The sequence below is a fragment of the Poeciliopsis prolifica genome, unplaced genomic scaffold, assembly GCF_027474105.1.
Source record: "Poeciliopsis prolifica strain line A6 unplaced genomic scaffold, Auburn_PproV2 SCAFFOLD004, whole genome shotgun sequence".
Taxonomy (NCBI): Eukaryota; Metazoa; Chordata; class Actinopteri; order Cyprinodontiformes; family Poeciliidae; genus Poeciliopsis; species Poeciliopsis prolifica.
In genome coordinates, this window is record NW_026562379.1 from 18,065,934 (window position 1) to 18,084,228 (window position 18,295).

The following is an 18,295-nucleotide window of genomic DNA, read 5'->3' on the forward strand; positions in this document are numbered from 1 at the left end:
TTCCTCTGGATGGAAAAATACAATCAAAAATGTTGCGTCTGGATTTTATGTTTAAAACATCTTTCCTGATAAAAATCACCCTTTAATTAACACTTTCTATCCTTTAATGCGTCTTGTGCACGCTGCCACCTGCTGGGATAAAAATGTAAGTTCATCAACAACCAAAACAAATACATTTGAGTTTTTCTATCATTGGAGAATTAAAAATCTAAATATTTCTGTTTGTTTGAACTGCAGACCCAGCAGTGGAGCCTCAATGTAGGGTTCAGGGGCCGTTTGTGGCCACTGGATTAATTTTTTGCTGCCTGCCGACAAAATTCAAGAATAAATTGGGACAAAACTTCCAAGTCTTGACATAAAATCTACTTACAAAATTTACTTTTCCTGTTCACAGCTATTAGCATCTACAAACCTGAATACATTTCATTTCTCTTTAGGATAAAGTATTTTTTATTTAGGGCAAGTATTTTGTACTTATATTTTTAAAAGTGTAAAACTTTCCTTCATGTTTAAATCCAGTTACAAAATAAATTTCAGAAGAATAAACACAATAAAATGCTCTGTTAGAAACTGAATTTATTGAGGAAATATTAGCACCAGACTGAACATCCAGCGCTGAAAATCAGATTAATGAGTATAAATGAAATTAAAAATGTTTTTAAAAAAAACAAATTTAGTCCAAGGCTGCGCGCCTCTCTGTTTCCATGCAACAGTCAGCAGAAAATGAGCAGACTCAGACCGCGGCGATGAAAGTTTCACATGCGGGAAAATAAAAACGAAAAGGAAGCGGAACCAAGTGGATCTGGGCTCAGCGGGTCGGCCTCAGCTGTACAAGGTCATGTGGAGCCACTGGAACCAATCAGAGAGCAGGAAACGCATCAAACAGGAAGTCGGATCACTCAAGACAAAACTTCTAGCAAAACACAGGAACTTGATTTAAATCCTTAATATTGATGAAAAATGCGTGTTACTGGTAGTTTATTTAATTTATAAAATACATTTTCCAATCAAATAAATTATCTGCCAGTAGAACTAGCAACCTTATCAATATGAAGGATTTACAGTCTTAAAACAATATATTTATATCTTGCTGAAAAGTTAGTAAAAACTTATTTCAAACATACATGACAGGATTTTGTTTTTGCAGTGTATTTCTGCACATTTTGTCTCTTTCCTCTAAACCTGTAAATTTTTAATCTTATTTTTTAATAACTGCGTCATTATTCTCATGTTTTGTCCTCACAGTAAAGCCTCTTATTCTAACGTATATAAAAAAAAATTATCCATGTTCCTGCTTACATTTCACAGGGCAGTTGCCCAGGGCGTCAATATTTGTTGGGGCTGCAAATACTTTTTTTTTCTATCTAAACACTTCATGAATATAAAACATTTTTATAAAGTTGTGCCTCATATAAAACTCATAGTTCTATATCAAATTAATTAATTACATTTTTGGGATTTTTATGTAAACAATACGTAGATATTTGAAATGAGAAGCTAATGCTCAGGTGACATATAAAACCTGCTGTGCAATAATTAATGTATAAAACTACATATTAATTTCTTGTAATTTGCAATGGGAGGATTTCTCTGTGGTGGATTAATCTGGCTCCAGCCCAGGGGCTGCCTGCCGACAAAATTCAAGAATAAATTGGGACAAAACTTCAGGTGTATCCTGCACCTGAACTGTCCCACTCTGGGACAGCGAAGGATATTTATTTTATTTTCTCTTTCAAACATTTTTTTATTTCACTTCTTTGCCAGTTTTGAACATTTCAGAGACGAAGCTGTTGGGTTGCTTTTGTTTTGACTTTTCTGGGATTAAATGTTTTCAAACAGAATAATCCTGGTGTCAATAATTTTCTCTGTATAATTATAAACTTCCACAGGTTTGGAAGTGGCCCTGTGATCCTGCCTGGATCGATGCGACGGGAATTTCTGATGATTTTCAGTTTTTACTCAAATTGTTAAAACTTTTGTGATGTTGCGTCATTTTAAGCCTTAGCTAGTTTCTGTTCTTACCTGTGTGTAGCTGATTGTTATGGTTCCACGTCCCATTATGTCGTGAGCCTGAAATTTGTCTGAAGAAGAAGAAAGAAGAAGAAGAAAGCAATCATGAAATTTTCTCCCAGAAAATTTAAAAATTTGAATTTTTAAATTTTCTGGGAGAAATTACGATCAAAAACAATAATTTAGTAACAAAATCAGTAAAGAAGCAGAAATCCTGATGGATTTATACAGAACTGGTGTTAAATTATAAATTATGAATTTGATCTTTGCACCATCATTTGAGTAAATGTAGATATGATGCGAATTAGCGACAATAGGCACTAAAAGAAAGAAACAAAGTTTTCCATCCCAGTATGTTGCTTTTATCTCATACTGGGAAATTTGTCTGCAGAAGAGGAAGACAGCAGTCTGAGTTTTCTCTTACGGATCATGCTCTCCATCTTAATGAGCAGGAACAGGAAGCCGGGGTAGCTGATGGTCAGGTCGCTCTCCGTGTATCTCAGTCCCACCAGCTGCATCACCAGATCGTTCACCATGATGCCTGCAGCAGATGCAGCGGTCAGCAGAAACCAAATGTTAGCTTCTCCAAATGAAAACTCCAGACATGAGTAATCTGATATATTTTGAATCTGAGACCATGAAACACAGCAAAGCTGAAACTTTAGATCACAATCTTAAAACTGCAATATTATTTTTTTACATATTTGTTTCAAGTGTCATCATGTTGTGATAATTTAATATCAGACAGATAATCTGTGAAAACATCAATCTCCTCCCCGAGCTTCTGTCTGAAGAAAAGAACCAAAAACAACCAATCAGAGCCAGGAGGCGTGGCCTAGCACTGTCAATCACCCTCACATACTCGCTGCTACATGTCTTACTGTTAGAGAAACAACTTACTGATACAGAAAAACAAGTTTCCCGTTATAGAGATTTAAAAAAAAAAACTAATTGATAAGAAACTTTTTCCATAAAACCAGAAACTTCCTTCTTATGACAAGTAAAAGTTTCTTGTTTTTTGTTAAAAAATAGATATAGAACTCATCTTGTTAAAACAAGGAAGTTTCTCATTAAAACTTTGAACTTTTCTCTGCATGTGACCTGCAGGGGGCAGAAGTCTGACCAGATAGAAACAGATTTAATTAAACACAAAAACAGTTTCATGCTCATAATGAGAAACTTTTCTGGTTTCCGCCCACCTGCTGCCTTCAGGGCCGGTTCGACCTCTTTGTACTCCAGGTGATGAGTTTTATTCGTGTCGTAAACCAGAAAGATATCCTAAAAACAACAACATAGAAACGGAGAAGAGAGAGTAAAAGCCAGAACATCTCGTGTTTTCCTGTGAAACAATGAAAATATCTGCAGCCGTGGGTAAGTGATGCCGGTGTTGCTCTGGTTACCGTCCACTTCCTGATTTTGTCCCACAGCAGCTGGAAGTCGGACCAGTTCAGCCTCGCTTTGCCTTGGCTCTGCAGAGAACAGGTCAAGGCAAGCAACCGGAACATCCCGACTGTCCTCGAACGCAGCGCAAGAGTCTGCGCTCTGTAAAAACTAAAACCCAAAACTACATATAAATTTAGTTACAAATTTATATGTAATTAAAACATCGCCTGCTTTTTTATATAAAAATCCAGAAAATATTTTTTGAATTTTAGTTTTCAAAAATAATGTCATTTTTTTAACAAGCATTTTGTCTGTTAGCATCTCAGTTTCTTGATGATCGAGTTTAACATACTGGGATTTGGCGCCACCTCTGGCTCAAAGTGGAACTGCAGTTTTCCAACTTTCAGTTTTTATATTTTCCCTTTCACAAACATTTTGTTTCTGTCGGAACCGGTTTGGGTCCGTTTGGGTCCCAGGAGGTTCTGTGAGGATACGTCCATCAGGACCACCAGGCTCTTGCAGTGCTCCAGAGAAAGGTACCGCTCACTTCCTGCCAACACTGAACACAACATGGCGGCCATTTTAACCAGAGACCCGGAGAAACGCGGCGGGTCGAGCAAAACATGGCGAGAAACGAACCTCCAGCCTGCAGCGCCTCCGTCAGCAGCAGCTGCAGCCGCGCAGGTTTACACAGACCTTCCTGCAGACAAACACAAGGACCAATTCAAAACTTCTCAAGGAGCAATTCAAAACTTCTCAAGGAGCAATTCAAAACTTCTCAAGGAGCAATTCAAAACTTCTCAAGGAACAATTCAAAACCTCTCAAGGAGCAATTCAAACTTCTCAAGGAGCAATTCAAAACTTCTCAAGGAGCAATTCAAAACTTCTCAAGGAGCAATTCAAAACTTCTCAAGGAACAATTCAAAACCTCTCAAGGATTTTCAAGGTTCCCTTCCAAACTTGGAGGAAATACACAAATGAACAGAAAAAAAGAGACAGTTTAAACTTTTTATTAATGTTATTAATGTCTTATAATTTTTTGTAAAACATTAATTTAACAAATACCCAAATTTCACTAATGTGGCTTATTATATGAAATATAGATCATAAATAAATCATTAGGAATAATAAATATTCGATAAATAAATAAATCATGTTGAGGTAAATCATCTTTCTGCTCAAATTAAATGATAAAATACAAAAAATGAATTAAGAATTTCTGACTTTTAGCAAATAAATATAATTTTGATGATTCTGACATAAAATTTAAAAAAAAAAATATTATTAGTTGTGTGAAAATATGTGATTTCAAGTGTAAATATTTTCCACATTTAGGCTTTTAATGAAACGTTTGATTGAACTTTATTACCAAACTTTCAAGGTCAAAAACTTTCCAAACCTTGAAAACACCTACAGGAAATTCAAGTATTTTCAAGGATTTTACCAGTTTTATTATTAAAGATGGGAAATGAAGCAACCTGTTTGAATTATTTTCAGACTTTGACTAGACCGTTCCTTCTTGCTAAATTTTCTGGCATTTAGCAAAAAGAAATAATTTTGGTGATAATGACTGACATAAAACAAGAAAAGTTTAGTTTGATTTAATTTCAGACAGCAAGAAATAAATAAGTTTTATTGTTATTTTATTAAAACTTAACCGATTCCCAAGTCCGGCCTGTTAGACAAACATTTTATTTTATGGCAGAACTGTTCTGTTTGAATATTAAACACTTTCCAGACCTTGAAAACCCCCAACGTCTCCAGTTCCCGCTCAGAACCAGAACCTCACCTTGTTGCTGTGTCGGTGGAAAAGCTTCCAGACGGCCGCGTCCGACGGCAGAGCGGCCAGGTGGGGAAACGAGAGCTGCAGGGAAACCACACAGCCGCAGTCAGCCACTGCTGTCCAAACGTTACAGGAACAAATCAGCAGCAGGACGGAGCTTCAAACGTTTAAACACTGACCCGTTTAAATACTGACCCATTTAAACACTGACCCATTTAAATACTGACCCGTTTAAACACTGACCCGTTTAAACACTGACCCGTTTAAACACTGACCAGTTTAAACACTGACCCGTTTAAACACTGACCCGTTTAAACACTGACCAGTTTAAACACTGACCAGTTTAAACACTGACCAGTTTAAACACTGACCAGTTTAAATACTTACCAGTTTAAATACTGACCCGTTTAAACACTGACCCTTTTAAACACTGACCAGTTTAAACACTGACCAGTTTAAATACTGACCCGTTTAAACACTGACCCGTTTAAACACTGACCAGTTTAAATACTGACCCTTTTAAACACTGACCAGTTTAAACACTGACCAGTTTAAACACTGACCAGTTTAAACACTGACCCGTTTAAACACTGACCAGTTTAAACACTGACCCGTTTAAACACTGACCAGTTTAAACACTGACCAGTTTAAACACTGACCCTTTTAAACACTGACCAGTTTAAATACTGACCCGTTTAAACACTGACCCGTTTAAACACTGACCAGTTTAAATACTGACCAGTTTAAACACTGACCCTTTTAAACACTGACCAGTTTAAACACTGACCAGTTTAAACACTGACCCGTTTTCTTGTCTTGTTGCTGGAAATGTCCAACATGAATTTCTGTTTTTTATTTTTTATTCCAAAACTTAATGCCTTTATAATAAAGACACTAAATTTAAATTGATTTTTCAGGTTTGGATTCAAAATTATTCATAAGTCCAGACGAATTTCTTTGTTTGATTAAAATATTTCCTTCTTTGTTTATTTGCTACACAAATACATTATATATTTTTTGTACATTTAGTTATAAAAGAAATGAAATATTATTTTGGCCTGCGATTATTTTTGCTTATTATATCGGTTTGTTTCACGGTTTGGCGCCACCTCTGGCTTAGATATGAACTGCAGGCTCCCAAGAGGAATCTGATTCTGGTTTTTACAGATTTTCTTTTATAAATAATTAGTTTAAATGTTAGTAAATGTTTTAAAAGCCGAAAAGCCTTTTGATCCCAACTCTGATTTGGGAGAAATAAAATGTTGCGTTACCTTTCTCACCGACAAAACGTCGAGCGGCGTCGGTTTGTGAGCCGGACTGAAACAAAAAAACATTCAAAGCAGCAAATTAAACACAGACAGGAGGGAAAAGAAAGTCCACCTCAGTTAAGAGTGAAAAAAACATATTTTTGAATATTTTTATATAATCTGAGACAAATGTCAGAGATGAATAATCGTTCTCTCTTTCTAATGACTTTCAAAACTCATTTTAAAAAATACTTTTGTCCATACTTTGAAAAACAAATTTTCAAAGCTATTCCAATAACTAATAAAAACTGAACTATAAAACCAGCAAAAACTGAACAATATTTAACTAATAGCAACTATTAGAAACTAAAACTAACTGAAATAATCAAACAAATGAAATAAAACTGAACTACAATGAAAACGACAGAGACTGACGTGGAGTCGCCGCCGCGCTCCGTCAGAACCCGGAGCAGGAACTCCCCCTGCTGGTTGGGGTCAGAGGTGAAGGGGATGATGAAGTAGCGACCCGGAGGGAGCGAGCTGCGCAGGACGACCTCCCGCTGCGTGGAGGCGGGCGTCCCGCAGAGGAAGCCTCTCCGCAGATCCTCCTCTGACAGGAAGGTGTTCTGAGGATGAGCCTGGAGCCACAAACTCCTTTTATTACCACGTTTTTAAATCCAGAACCGGAATAAACATTAAAACCAGAGCAGGAAGCAGGAAGAAGAAAGAAGGAAGCAGGAAAAAGGAAGAAGGAAGCAGGAAGAAGGAAGAAGGAAAAATGAAGCAGGAAGAAGGAAGCAGGAAAAATGAAGCAGGAAGAAGGAAGCAGGAAAAATGAAGCAGGAAGAAGGAAGCAGGAAAAATGAAGCAGGAAGAAGGAAGCAGGAAGCATAACGTTGTCACTGCAGGCCAGAGGTGATGCAAACATCCTGCTTCCTCACTAACAGAAGCTGCAAAAACACAAAACAAAAATCATTTTCTTCATTTTATGAGTGAAATAATCTAGAACTTTTTCTCAATATTAAGGGACTATTTACTCAAAACAAGCTCCCAGTTCTTGTTGAGTAGAAACTAGTAAGTAAATTTATTTTAAATTAAATGTGCTGAGATTTTTGCTCTAGAACATAAAGAGAAAAACATTACAATCATTAGATGAGCCTCTGCTGCAACAGCTGGATAGAATAATTGGGTCATTAAGGCTCTGGAGGTAATTCAGCCGTTTGGTAACTGGCTCATCTAAAACCTGCAGGACACCTGGAGTTTCACACCTGTGCTGTGAAATTAGAGAAAATTTGTTGGTAAAGTTTTGTGTTTTTGCAGAGTAAGACCTGCTCCATGCCTCATCCTAGAAATCTGTTCTCAAGTTCTCACACATGGCTCTGGGTGTGTGTGTGTGTGTGTGTGTGTGTGTGTGTGTGTGTTGTGTACCTGGTATATACACAGGCCAACAGAGAGGTGAACCCCTCGGCGTCTCTGATATTTCTGCATGACGGCCACAACGAAGGAGCAGCCGCTCTTGCTGTTTCCATCCACGTCCTTCAGAACCAGAAGGAACTGAGGATTCTGCCAGAAGAAGTCTGAAACACACACACACACACACACACACACACACACACACACACACACACACACACACACACACACACACACACACACACACTTACCACCATAATCTGAAGTCAGGCAGCAAACAGACTTTATTAAATTATAAATCATAAATTATGTTGCTAAAAAGTTTCTTGTAAGTTAGTTTTGTCTTGTTTCTAGTGAAGTGAGATATTTTCACTAGAAACTGGACTAGTGAGAGATAAACAGTTTACTTTTCTGAATAGCATAAACATTTAAATAACATGAATAATTTCCTATAAACTGATTTGTTCACATAAAGTCGTCGAACTGCTCTGAGGTTTTCCTGTCACTGTAAATGTAAAAATGTCTCACTGCTGCCAGGAGGACCTCCAGCTGTGATGTTCGGCATCCAGACTCCATGATGCATGACGCATTTCCACGGCGACACGTCAGAGTGGGGCGCGCTCTGCGGCTCCGTCAGGTGACACACCTCCATCGTGTCAAAGTTCAGCTGGAAGTCTAACACCGACATCCTGACAAACGGCCAGAGCAAGAAGTCCGTTCAGCCACGCCCGCCTCCAACCAGACCGCACATTCATCCCACGCAACGAAGGTCTGGATATTTTTCAGATGTCAGCACGCCCAGGCGGCCATCTTGTTTTACAAACATTTTTTTACAACTTCCATTTATTTTGGAGATTTCAATTCAGGTCAACTCTACGATGCAAAGCTGGAGGTCAAAACAACGATTCTTTTCCTCGCCATCTGTAGCCGCGCCGCCGCAGCGGAACTATTAGCTCAGTGCAAAGGGAAAAAGTGATGCAGAAAACTGATACAGTACAACACAAAACTCCAAAATATTCAACTGAAACAGTCGGGATGTTTCAGTTGAATATTTTTGGGTTTTAGTTTTGGTAGATTAGCTATTAATGCTGCTAATAGCTAAGCTAACAAATTGGTGGTAGATTAGCTCATGCTGCTATTAGCTAAGCTAACAAAGCGGTGGTAGATTAGCTCATGCTGCTATTAGCTAAGCTAACAAAGTGGTGGTAGATTAGCTATTGCTGCTATTAGCTAAGCTAACAAAGCTGTGGTAGATGAGCTATTGCTGCTATTAGCTAAGCTAACAAAGCGGTGGTAGATTAGCTAATGCTGCTATTAGCTTAGCTAACAAAGCGGTGGTAGATTAGCTAATGCTGCTATTAGCTAAGATAACAAAGCGGTGGTAGATTAGCTCATGCTGCTATTAGCTAAGCTAACAAAACGGTGGTAAATTAGCTCATGCTGCTTTTGGCTAAGCTAACAAAGCGGTGGTAGATTAGCTAATGCTGCTATTGGCTAAGCTAACAAAGCGGTGGTAGATTAGCTAATGCTGCTATTAGCTTAGCTAACAAAGCGGTGGTAGATTAGCTAATGCTGCTATTAGCTAAGATAACAAAGCGGTGGTAGATTAGCTCATGCTGCTATTAGCTAAGCTAACAAAGCGGTGGTAGATTAGCTCATGCTGCTATTAGCTAAGCTAACAAAGCGGTGGTAGATTAGCTCATGCTGCTATTAGCTAAGCTAACAAAGCGGTGGTAGATTAGCTCATGCTGCTATTAGCTAAGCTAACAAAGCGGTGGTAGATTAGCTAATGCTGCTATTAGCTAAGCTAACAAAGTGGTGATAGATTAGCTCATGCTGCTATTAGCTAAGCTAACAAAGTGGTGATAGATTAGCTCATGCTGCTATTAGCTAAGCTAACAAAGTGGTGATAGATTAGCTCATGCTGCTATTAGCTAAGCTAACAAAGCGGTGGTAGATTAGCTCATGCTGCTATTAGCTAAGCTAACAAAGCGGTGGTAGATTAGGTCTTTGCCCTCCAGCAGGGATTTTGAGCATCTGACGTCACAGTGAAACATGTCTATAACAGTCAGGCTAAGATAAGTTATAATGTTACAGGAACAATCATATGATAACAACAATGAAATGATACAAAGATGGTCTTAATGTTACCAAAATAAAGTTGGAATATTAGGAAAATGAAGCAGTAATTTTATGAGAACTCCAAAACAAAATACAAACAAAAAATGTATAATTTTTCATTTTAAAAGCTTTTTCTATTAATTTGAAGACATATTTCTTGTAAATTTGCGACTTTATTATGACTTTATCCTTGTAACTAGACGAACATTCGCCTGGTTCTAATACTATGTTACTCAACTTTCTGATATTTAAGACGATTTTTCAAACCTTTTCCTGTCATTTCTAATTTAAGTGAGATAACAGTGGATTAAAGCTGGAAATCTGATCTGTTTCGACGAGTTTCAGGATGTTTTATGAAGCAGAAACTCACCAGAACTCCCCGTCCTCCTGCCGGACCCGTCCCAGCCGTTTCTGCTCCTCAGCGCTCACCTTCATCCACCTGGTCCTGGAACAGAAACACAATCAGACGTCCTGCTGGTCCGACGCTCAGCGACAAAGAAGCCAAGACAAACTGAAAAACTCAGATTTAAGGACCTAAAACCTTCATTTCTGGAGACGAGTCCAGTGACGACCGCTTTGTTATGATGACAAATCTTCCTGGATGTTAAATTGTCCCAGATATTATTGCAATAAATGATAATATTGTTGTTTTGAAACCATTTTTAAGTAAGGAAATGGAATAATAATGCAAGAATACTTTCCTACAGATCAATAAACGTTAAATCCTAATGAACATTAAACTGCAAGACAATTTAATTATCCAAAATAAATAAAACAGAAACAACAAATGAACCAAGAAGCTAACATGTCTTCTTATTAATAAATCAGCAGCAAAATGGGTTTATGAATTGTTCCCACATGAAGGCGGAAGCAGCTTCCACTGGATATTGTTGGATTCAAGAAAGACGTAAAAACAAAGGTAATAAAACCGTAAAGAAAAGATTTTATTACCACAAGTGAAGGTGAGAAAATCTTTGTTGCTAAAAACTTAAAGTCTGGTTAATATTGAGGAAAAACAAACAGATGATCTAAGTCAGCACAGACTGGCACTTTATCACGGTTTCAAATGTTTCTGAATGTAACTGTGTACTTTATACGCAGCCCAATTTGCAAAACGTGTGAAACGTAGATGTGCATTTATGGATTTAATCTTGTTCTATTCAGTGATCAATGCTGTGAATATAATATGATCACATCATCCACAAGAGAAGAAAAAGCCTTAAAGCTGCAGGATGTAACTTTCATTGAAACGTCTCTGGATTGTGACAGTTTGGTGTGAAACAGATAATAAATTGAGCTGCTCTTCCTTCTCCCAGTGCTAACTACAAACAACTTAGTGCTGCCAATCAGTTGTTAGAAGTTGATTGACAGCGCTAAGCCCCTCCCCCTGGCTCTGATTGGGGAGATTATCATTACACTGTCGCCACATGGTGACAAATGAAAAACAATGTCAGCATCGGTAACGCTGCTCCGATTTAACTGAATTTAATTTCCCTCTGAGATCAATAAAGTATTTTTAAACCGAACTGAAGTTGAATTGTAACGCTGTTTGCCAAGATGGTGCATTTCCAGGGAAACCTTCTTCCAGTCTGGAGCTACTTATTACAGATCCTTCCTATTGCAGTCAATTAAGATATGAAATCATGTAATAAAAACGTTTTAGGTTTTACTGAAGGCCCTAATGTTACAGTAAAGATGGTGGTAAATGTTGCCCCGACCTGTCGTCGTCGCTCCAGGCCCCTAACCACTCTGTGTGGCCCCATGGATTCAGGATTCGCACCAAATCTTTAAACCCATCAGTTGTTTTCACCTGGTGGAGGGAGAGAATGAAGCAATTATGTGTTTTTGTGGTAGCAGAAGCTCATTTCAGTACGATCTCTGCTCCGTTCCCAGTAAACGCCTCTGGGCTTCTTGCCACTTGAGTTTGGCATTTATAATCTGAGAAAATCCCTCGTTTGTGTTTGTTCAGCGAGCGTTACCTTCTCCACCGCCGTCAGGGAGTAGGCATGTCGGTACATGATTCCCATCTCGTTCCTCTTTTCCAGCTCACCCTGAGGCGCGCCGAGCGTCAGAAAGGAATGAGGCGAAAATTAATAACACTTCAAAACAGATTTCAACACAAATACTTTTTATTCTTTAGCTTTAAACCAGATCCATACATGTTGAAACACAGATGATAATGATGGTGTGTTTTGTTGCAACAAGTTGCTGCATAACTTGTGCAGCAGCAGTTCAAGGCTTTGCTGTTGCGCCTCATAAAAGGAAAGGTCAGGAAAGGTCAGGCCACGTCCGGGTCGAGTTTTCCAGTTTATAAAATACAATCAATGTTTCAACGACGGGCTTGGAAACGAACTCTTCCTGTGAATAACTGGAGGCTGGCAGAGTCAGAACATGCAGTAACACAAACAGGCTACATGTCCGTTTAGCTAGCAGACAAAAGCTACATAAGCTAAGCTAACTTTGCTAACTAGTTCGGCAATAAGAGCGACATGAAAATCACAGATATTTATCTTGGTGTTGCCCAGAGGTGAGTGGACAACTCAGACATTTTAGCCAGGTGATGGATGTGATGTTGCTTTTCCTTTAGACAGGAAGTAGAAAAAACAGAAAGTAGAAAAAACAGGAAGTAGAAAAAAGCTGGAGCTAAAGCGTGGCTCGTTCACTGTTGTCATGGCAACTGCATAGCAACTGTCATGGGAAGAGGTCTTCGTTTTTTTTTCAAACTCTCAGTTTAATAATGTTCGATATTTGTGTTGAAGTTTGTAGTTAGAGCTTCATATTCATGCTCTTATTTTGAAGGGGATGATGTTTCGTTTCCTCTTGTTCTGCCTTTTATGGTCGACAAACTTTATTGGGCAAATGGTGATAAAAATACAACAAATGATGCAGATGAATAAAAGACTTAACACTTTAGCACTTTAGCATTAGCTTCTGCTAAATATTATGTTGCTATAACGCTTTAGTGCATCCAATATTTATGATTAATGCTTCAGTGTCACAAAATTAACTTTTGAGTTGCAGGTGATTTCCCTGATGTTCATGGAGTAGAAATGTTTGACCAGGTGAGCCAGGTGAGCCTCCTGCACCTGCCTACCTTGCTGTTGGCACAGTTGATGAGCGCTCCTTTGGCCAGCAGGTCCCTGAGGAACTCCGGCAGGTCTTTGGACACCATGGGGAGGCTGAAGACCTCGGTGACGCCGCCGGTCATGTCCACCATGGCCTCATGAGGGAAACCCAGCTCCAGCGCTCGGTAGCCTCCCTTCAGCCTGACGCAGCCAAACAGCACAGGGAGGGATTTCATTTCAAAAAATCCACTTTCAGAACCAGACGCCCGATTAAAAACAGAAATAAGTGAAACAGTTTTCCTAAATGTATTGATTTCTGCCCTAATTCCTTACTTTGCGTAGGCCTTTTCCAGCAGAGAGCTCCAGAACTCGTGTCTATCGGGGGAGCTGAGGTAGATCAGCTTGTTGTTGTCCGTTGGCAGTAAGTCGTCGATCCTCACCTCCTCCCACTCCCCGTACTGCCAGAACTACACACAGAGTTACACACACCTGTTATGCTTCCTGGACTTGTCAGCTGTGTGAAACATTAACCTCACGGCTGATGAGATCGATGAGATCTGAGTCTGGATCTGCTTTCTGAATGAGCCGTTTTAGGGCCTCCGTCACTTTAAATCCGAATAAACTGCTGCTGGCCACACCCCCCAACTCTACAATCGCACACAAAAATGGCTGCAGGGTTATACAACCATACAGCTTCGAAAAGCATTAGTAGAGCCTCCTGCACAACAAGTGGTTTCTGGATTGTGGGTCAACAACAGAAAAAAGAATTCTGTAATTTTACATTTTATTTTGAAAATCTACACACAAATCCTTCTGGGGAACTCCCATTGTGTTGAAGGCTATTTCAACTGGAACAAATGTCTGGAATGAAATTTAACTGGGATTTAAATGAAGCCACAGACCTTAAAACACATTATGAACGAAACAAACCCTGGCTGCCTCTTCCAGACCAGATACGTACTCTGAAGGAGAATCTGCCCTTGTATCCGTCCTGGAAGCTCTGATTGGGAGGAACGACCTTCTGGAGGAGTTCTGGGTGATTCGCCAGAGATGCGATGGCGGAGAGCACCCAGCAGTCACCTGCAGACGACACGGCGGACGCTCAGCTGGAGGCCATTCATGACACCAAACACATTCAAAACTCTTACATTCAAGCATCCAAAGCTAAGGCCCAAAAAATTCCTGAAACTGATTTAAAAAGGAAGCCGGTCTCCAGGTTGAACTCAGATCCTTCATTTTGTCGTGGCAGGAATATTTAATAAAGTATATTCATTAGCGGCTAACGCTAACTAGCTGCTAGCATGCCCATGCTAGCTCAATAGCTAGCTTCTGGGCTAGCAAATGGGCCAATAACCAACAATTCAACTGATTTTCACTTGTATGATTTATTGTTTTTCTCTTTTTTACCAAAAACTGGGTGATAAAAATGTTCAGTTTCTGAAGGATTTATTCTGTTTACTTCATCATTAATTTCATTTGTTGTTTCTGTTGTTTATTTATTATGGATATTTAAAATATCCTCCAGACCCCAGAGGTAAATGTCTGTTTTTATTCTGTCTAAACTGGTGAATGAATGAATGAATGAATGAATGAATGAATGAATTTGAAGTTTTTCACCCAGTTTTTTAAAATCAATCCATGATTTTCATTCCACCTTGGAAAGGTATATAAGTCATTAAAAGCCCAACAGAGAGAAGTGAGCTCAGAGCGACGGCTCTCACCCAGTTTCCCCTGGCAGATGTCGAGCCGCGAAGCTCTGTCCACGATGAACCTGGGCGAAGAAAAAAGCTCCTGGAGGCGCCAAGAAGTTCAGATGGGAAGGAGAGAAAGAAAACGATCAGTTCAGAACAAGATGCATCCAGTTCATGGTTATCAATCTGCAGGCAAACAGCTGATCCGTTTCCAGGAAACTGTAATAAATCACACAGATGGCCGCTGCAAGTCAGCAGCACCACTCTCAAGTAAAATTAAAAAGTAGCTGTAAGTACTGAGAACCTCCTCAAATGATTTCATTATGAAGTATCGCTTCTCTTATTTAAATCATTTTATTTTGACTTGAGGAACATTTCTGAATGAAAAACCAACATTTTCAACCAAAACCTCACAGATTCACACCTGCAGTTTCTGTTAAACTTTCAGAAGTTTGAAATGGAAGAAACTGATTTGGAAAAAAAAAATTTTTGACTGATTTTTGCTACTTATGTTAAACATTTTTCATTTTTGTCTTTAAAATACCAAAATTTCCACTTAGCTTTACATTTTGTCCGTCTGATTATGGATGTTTTAGATGTTGAATGATTCATGTTTTGTACTGAATTAGTTTAGTAACTTTTCAGCTTCACTTGAATAAAATTATGTTGAAGTGGTGCTACAGGCCAGGGTACGTTTTTGGTTTTTTACAGTGCTCTTGCAGTGAGACACGTTTCAGGTTCCTAGTATTTTCTGCCAGGCCCGGTTCTGCTCAGCAGAACCTCCAGTAATGGCCGCCTTCAGGCTGAAACTGGAGAGGAAAGTCGTCCCGTCGGCTCAGTTGGGTTGAATCGTTTCCTGCCTGCATACCAGCGAACATCACCAGAGGGATTCATTAACAGCTGGAAGCCGTCCAGTCAGAAACGCAGCAGGGCGAAAAGTTTCCTGCTCAGGCGAGAAGTCCTGATCAGGAAACGCAGCAGGACGAGAAGTCCTGATCAGGAAACGCAGCAGGGCGAGAAGTCCTGATCAGGAAACGCAGCAGGACGAGAAGTCCTGAGCTGTAAAACGCAGCAGGACGTTCTCCACACGTTTCACCAGACCGGTTTTTCTTCCAGCAGATAATGTTTAAAGAGCCGCTGCTCACAGCAAAACCCTTCAGACCAATGTTTGTTTTTGCATCAAGATAAGAGAGTAAACAGAGAACTTCACCTGGTTCTGGTTCTCTTGTTCATTGACTGTTGCAAGAACATAACGTGTGATTTCTGCCACTGATGAATAAATAACATCTCATAATTATCATGATTATTTATTTATCTATTGTCATAATCAATGACAATTATGACATATAATAGCGAAGACATAAAAACGACCAACTACAATCATAAATATGACATAATTACATAATTATGATTTAGCTAGTCGTAGAGATAGATAGATAGATAGATAGATAGATAGATAGATAGATAGATAGATAGAGATAGATAGATAGATAGATAGATAGATAGATAGATAGATAGATAGATAGATAGATAGATAGATAGATAGATAGAGAGAGAGAGAGAGAGAGAGATAGATAGATAGATAGATAGATAGATAGATAGATAGATAGATAGATAGATAGATAGATAGATAGATAGATAGATAGATAGATAGATAGATAGATAGATAGATAGATAGATAGATAGATAGATAGATAGATAGATAGATAGATAGATAGATAGATAGATAGATAGATAGATAGATAGATAGATAGATAGATAGATAGATAGATAGATAGATAGATAGATAGATAGATAGATAGATAGATAGATAGATAGATAGATAGATAGATAGATAGATAGATATTATGCTGGGATCATTTTGAGTTGCTTTGTTTCTGAAATCTGATAATTCAGGTTGTTTCAGCTGCATGTTGAAAACAATCCAGTCATTTAGTTCAGCTGTTTGTTTTCCTGCTTCATGTCGGCGCTGATCCGTTTCATACAGAACTCAAGGTCACTGTCTGGACTCCATTGTTCTGGACTCTATTGACTCTTTTCTTTCTACCTGACTCACCTTGTCAGGTAAAGCTCAGACTTTGCCCCCAGCTGCATATCAAAGCTGCTTCCTGCTGGAAAAACGTTCAGTTTCCTTAAACCTTTTAACCCCAAATCCGCCTGTAATTTGTCTGAATCAAAACTAAATTGACTTCAGATGAATCTGGTTTTAACACTAAAACATCCGTAGTTTCTAAAATGTACTTTTCGGAGTATTAATTAAATCAGGAAGTAACATTTATTTTAAGTCATATTTCTATTTTTAGCATTTTTCATAGCAATTTAAGGTATCATAATTTCTTGCTTATGCTATAATAAAGTGGCAAAATGTGCCTGGAAAACATAACGCTGCCCCTTTAAGACATTTCAAATGTTGTATTAAAAAGCTCAATTGGTTTAATAAAAAACAGCAAAATGTGTCATTTTTTAAAATTAATTAATCAACATAAATAATCGCCTTTCTGTGAATCTCAATAGCTCAGCTTGCTTATTCCTCAGGCCGGCTGAGCAGCACTAACTGCTCACGTTTACTCACTTCTTGGAGTATTTTTACTATGCTGTACTTTTTACTTCAAGTATTTCTACTTTTACTTGGATTTGGAAACATTTTTCTTATTACTAATATGAATTATTGTCATTTCCATTTTCTTTTCCTTTGAATCCTGATTATTAGTTATTAATAATCTGATCAGTTTCATTTCAGTGAATTTTTCACCACTTTAATTTTCTCGCTGCTTTTCTTTAAAATCACGTTGAAGTGAAACTATTTTGTTTTACCTTCGGTCGCATCCAGCGGACTCCCGCGTCCATCTCCAGCTTCCCCACGGGGAAGTGGACGTCCACGAACAGCCCGTCGCGGCCCACCGTGTCCACCTCGCCGCCCTCCCGCGGGGCCCCCAGGGCCCCCAGGTCCAGCAGCCACTGGCGGGACTGGGAGCCCATCAGGTCGTCGGAGCACTCCGAGGCCGCATCGTCGCTGTCCGGCGGAGGCAGTGAGCTTTGAGAGGACAACCTGCGGGACGTGGACATGCTGGAGCCGCGCTGCGCTCACCTGGGCCCCGCACACAGGTAGGCAACCGACAGGCCCCGCCCACCCGGAACAAACCGCACACCTGTGATGACTCAGGGGTGGCTCCTGCATGTCGGCGTCAGAAAACCACTGGCGTGGCCTAATCAAAGTCTGATGAATCAAGATGTCTTAATATTCTGCAGTTAACAGTGAAACAGCTTTAAGTCATAAAATTCATTTATAAGAAATAATAAATGTTAAATTCATAACTTAAAAAAACCTCGAAACAGCTGCAATGAAACTTGTTTTATGTCACTTATTAATATTTACTTTAAAAAGTTCTTGTTGCACCGGCAGATGATCTTAATAACATTTTAATAATAATAATTAATATTATTTTATTAATAACATTTTAATAATAATAATTAATATTATTTTATTAATAACATTTTACCCAAAACAGAAAAAAGCAGTCAGTGGAATCAGAACTTTTTAATCAACATGAAGGAAATATTCACTATTTTAGTAGAAACTAA

At 38.8% G+C, this 18,295-nt stretch overlaps 1 protein-coding gene across 1 annotated transcript; it reads right to left on the bottom strand.

The window, feature by feature from the left end:
* Window positions 1–558: 558 nt before the first annotated feature.
* Window positions 559–17,833, bottom strand: zgc:85932 (uncharacterized protein LOC405875 homolog). The gene is made up of 20 exons (XM_055028925.1): window positions 17,528–17,833; window positions 14,744–14,813; window positions 13,984–14,102; window positions 13,356–13,489; window positions 13,052–13,223; window positions 11,937–12,008; window positions 11,676–11,767; window positions 10,328–10,402; window positions 8,365–8,525; window positions 7,852–8,000; window positions 6,859–7,061; window positions 6,448–6,493; window positions 5,183–5,257; window positions 4,033–4,093; window positions 3,888–3,952; window positions 3,411–3,479; window positions 3,210–3,288; window positions 2,435–2,551; window positions 2,023–2,081; window positions 559–849 (listed from the first exon to the last, which is right to left on the bottom strand). The coding sequence occupies exons 1-20, from the start codon at window positions 17,777–17,779 to the stop codon at window positions 823–825; spliced, it is 2,097 nt and encodes a 698-aa protein (XP_054884900.1). The 5' UTR covers window positions 17,780–17,833; the 3' UTR covers window positions 559–822.
* Between the last annotated feature and the right edge of the window lie 462 nt (window positions 17,834–18,295).

Excerpts from the sequence above, each read along its gene's own strand:
- zgc:85932 (XM_055028925.1), bottom strand. The coding sequence starts at position 17,779 with ATGTCCACGTCCCGCAGGTTGTCCTCTCAAAGCTCACTGCCTCCGCCG. Across the intron at positions 12,009-13,051 it reads TCAACTGTGCCAACAGCAAG|GGTGAGCTGGAAAAGAGGAA; the intron begins GTAGGCAGGTGC and ends GGCGCGCCTCAG. Across the intron at positions 5,258-6,447 it reads ACGTTTTGTCGGTGAGAAAG|CTCTCGTTTCCCCACCTGGC; the intron begins GTAACGCAACAT and ends GTTTCCCTGCAG.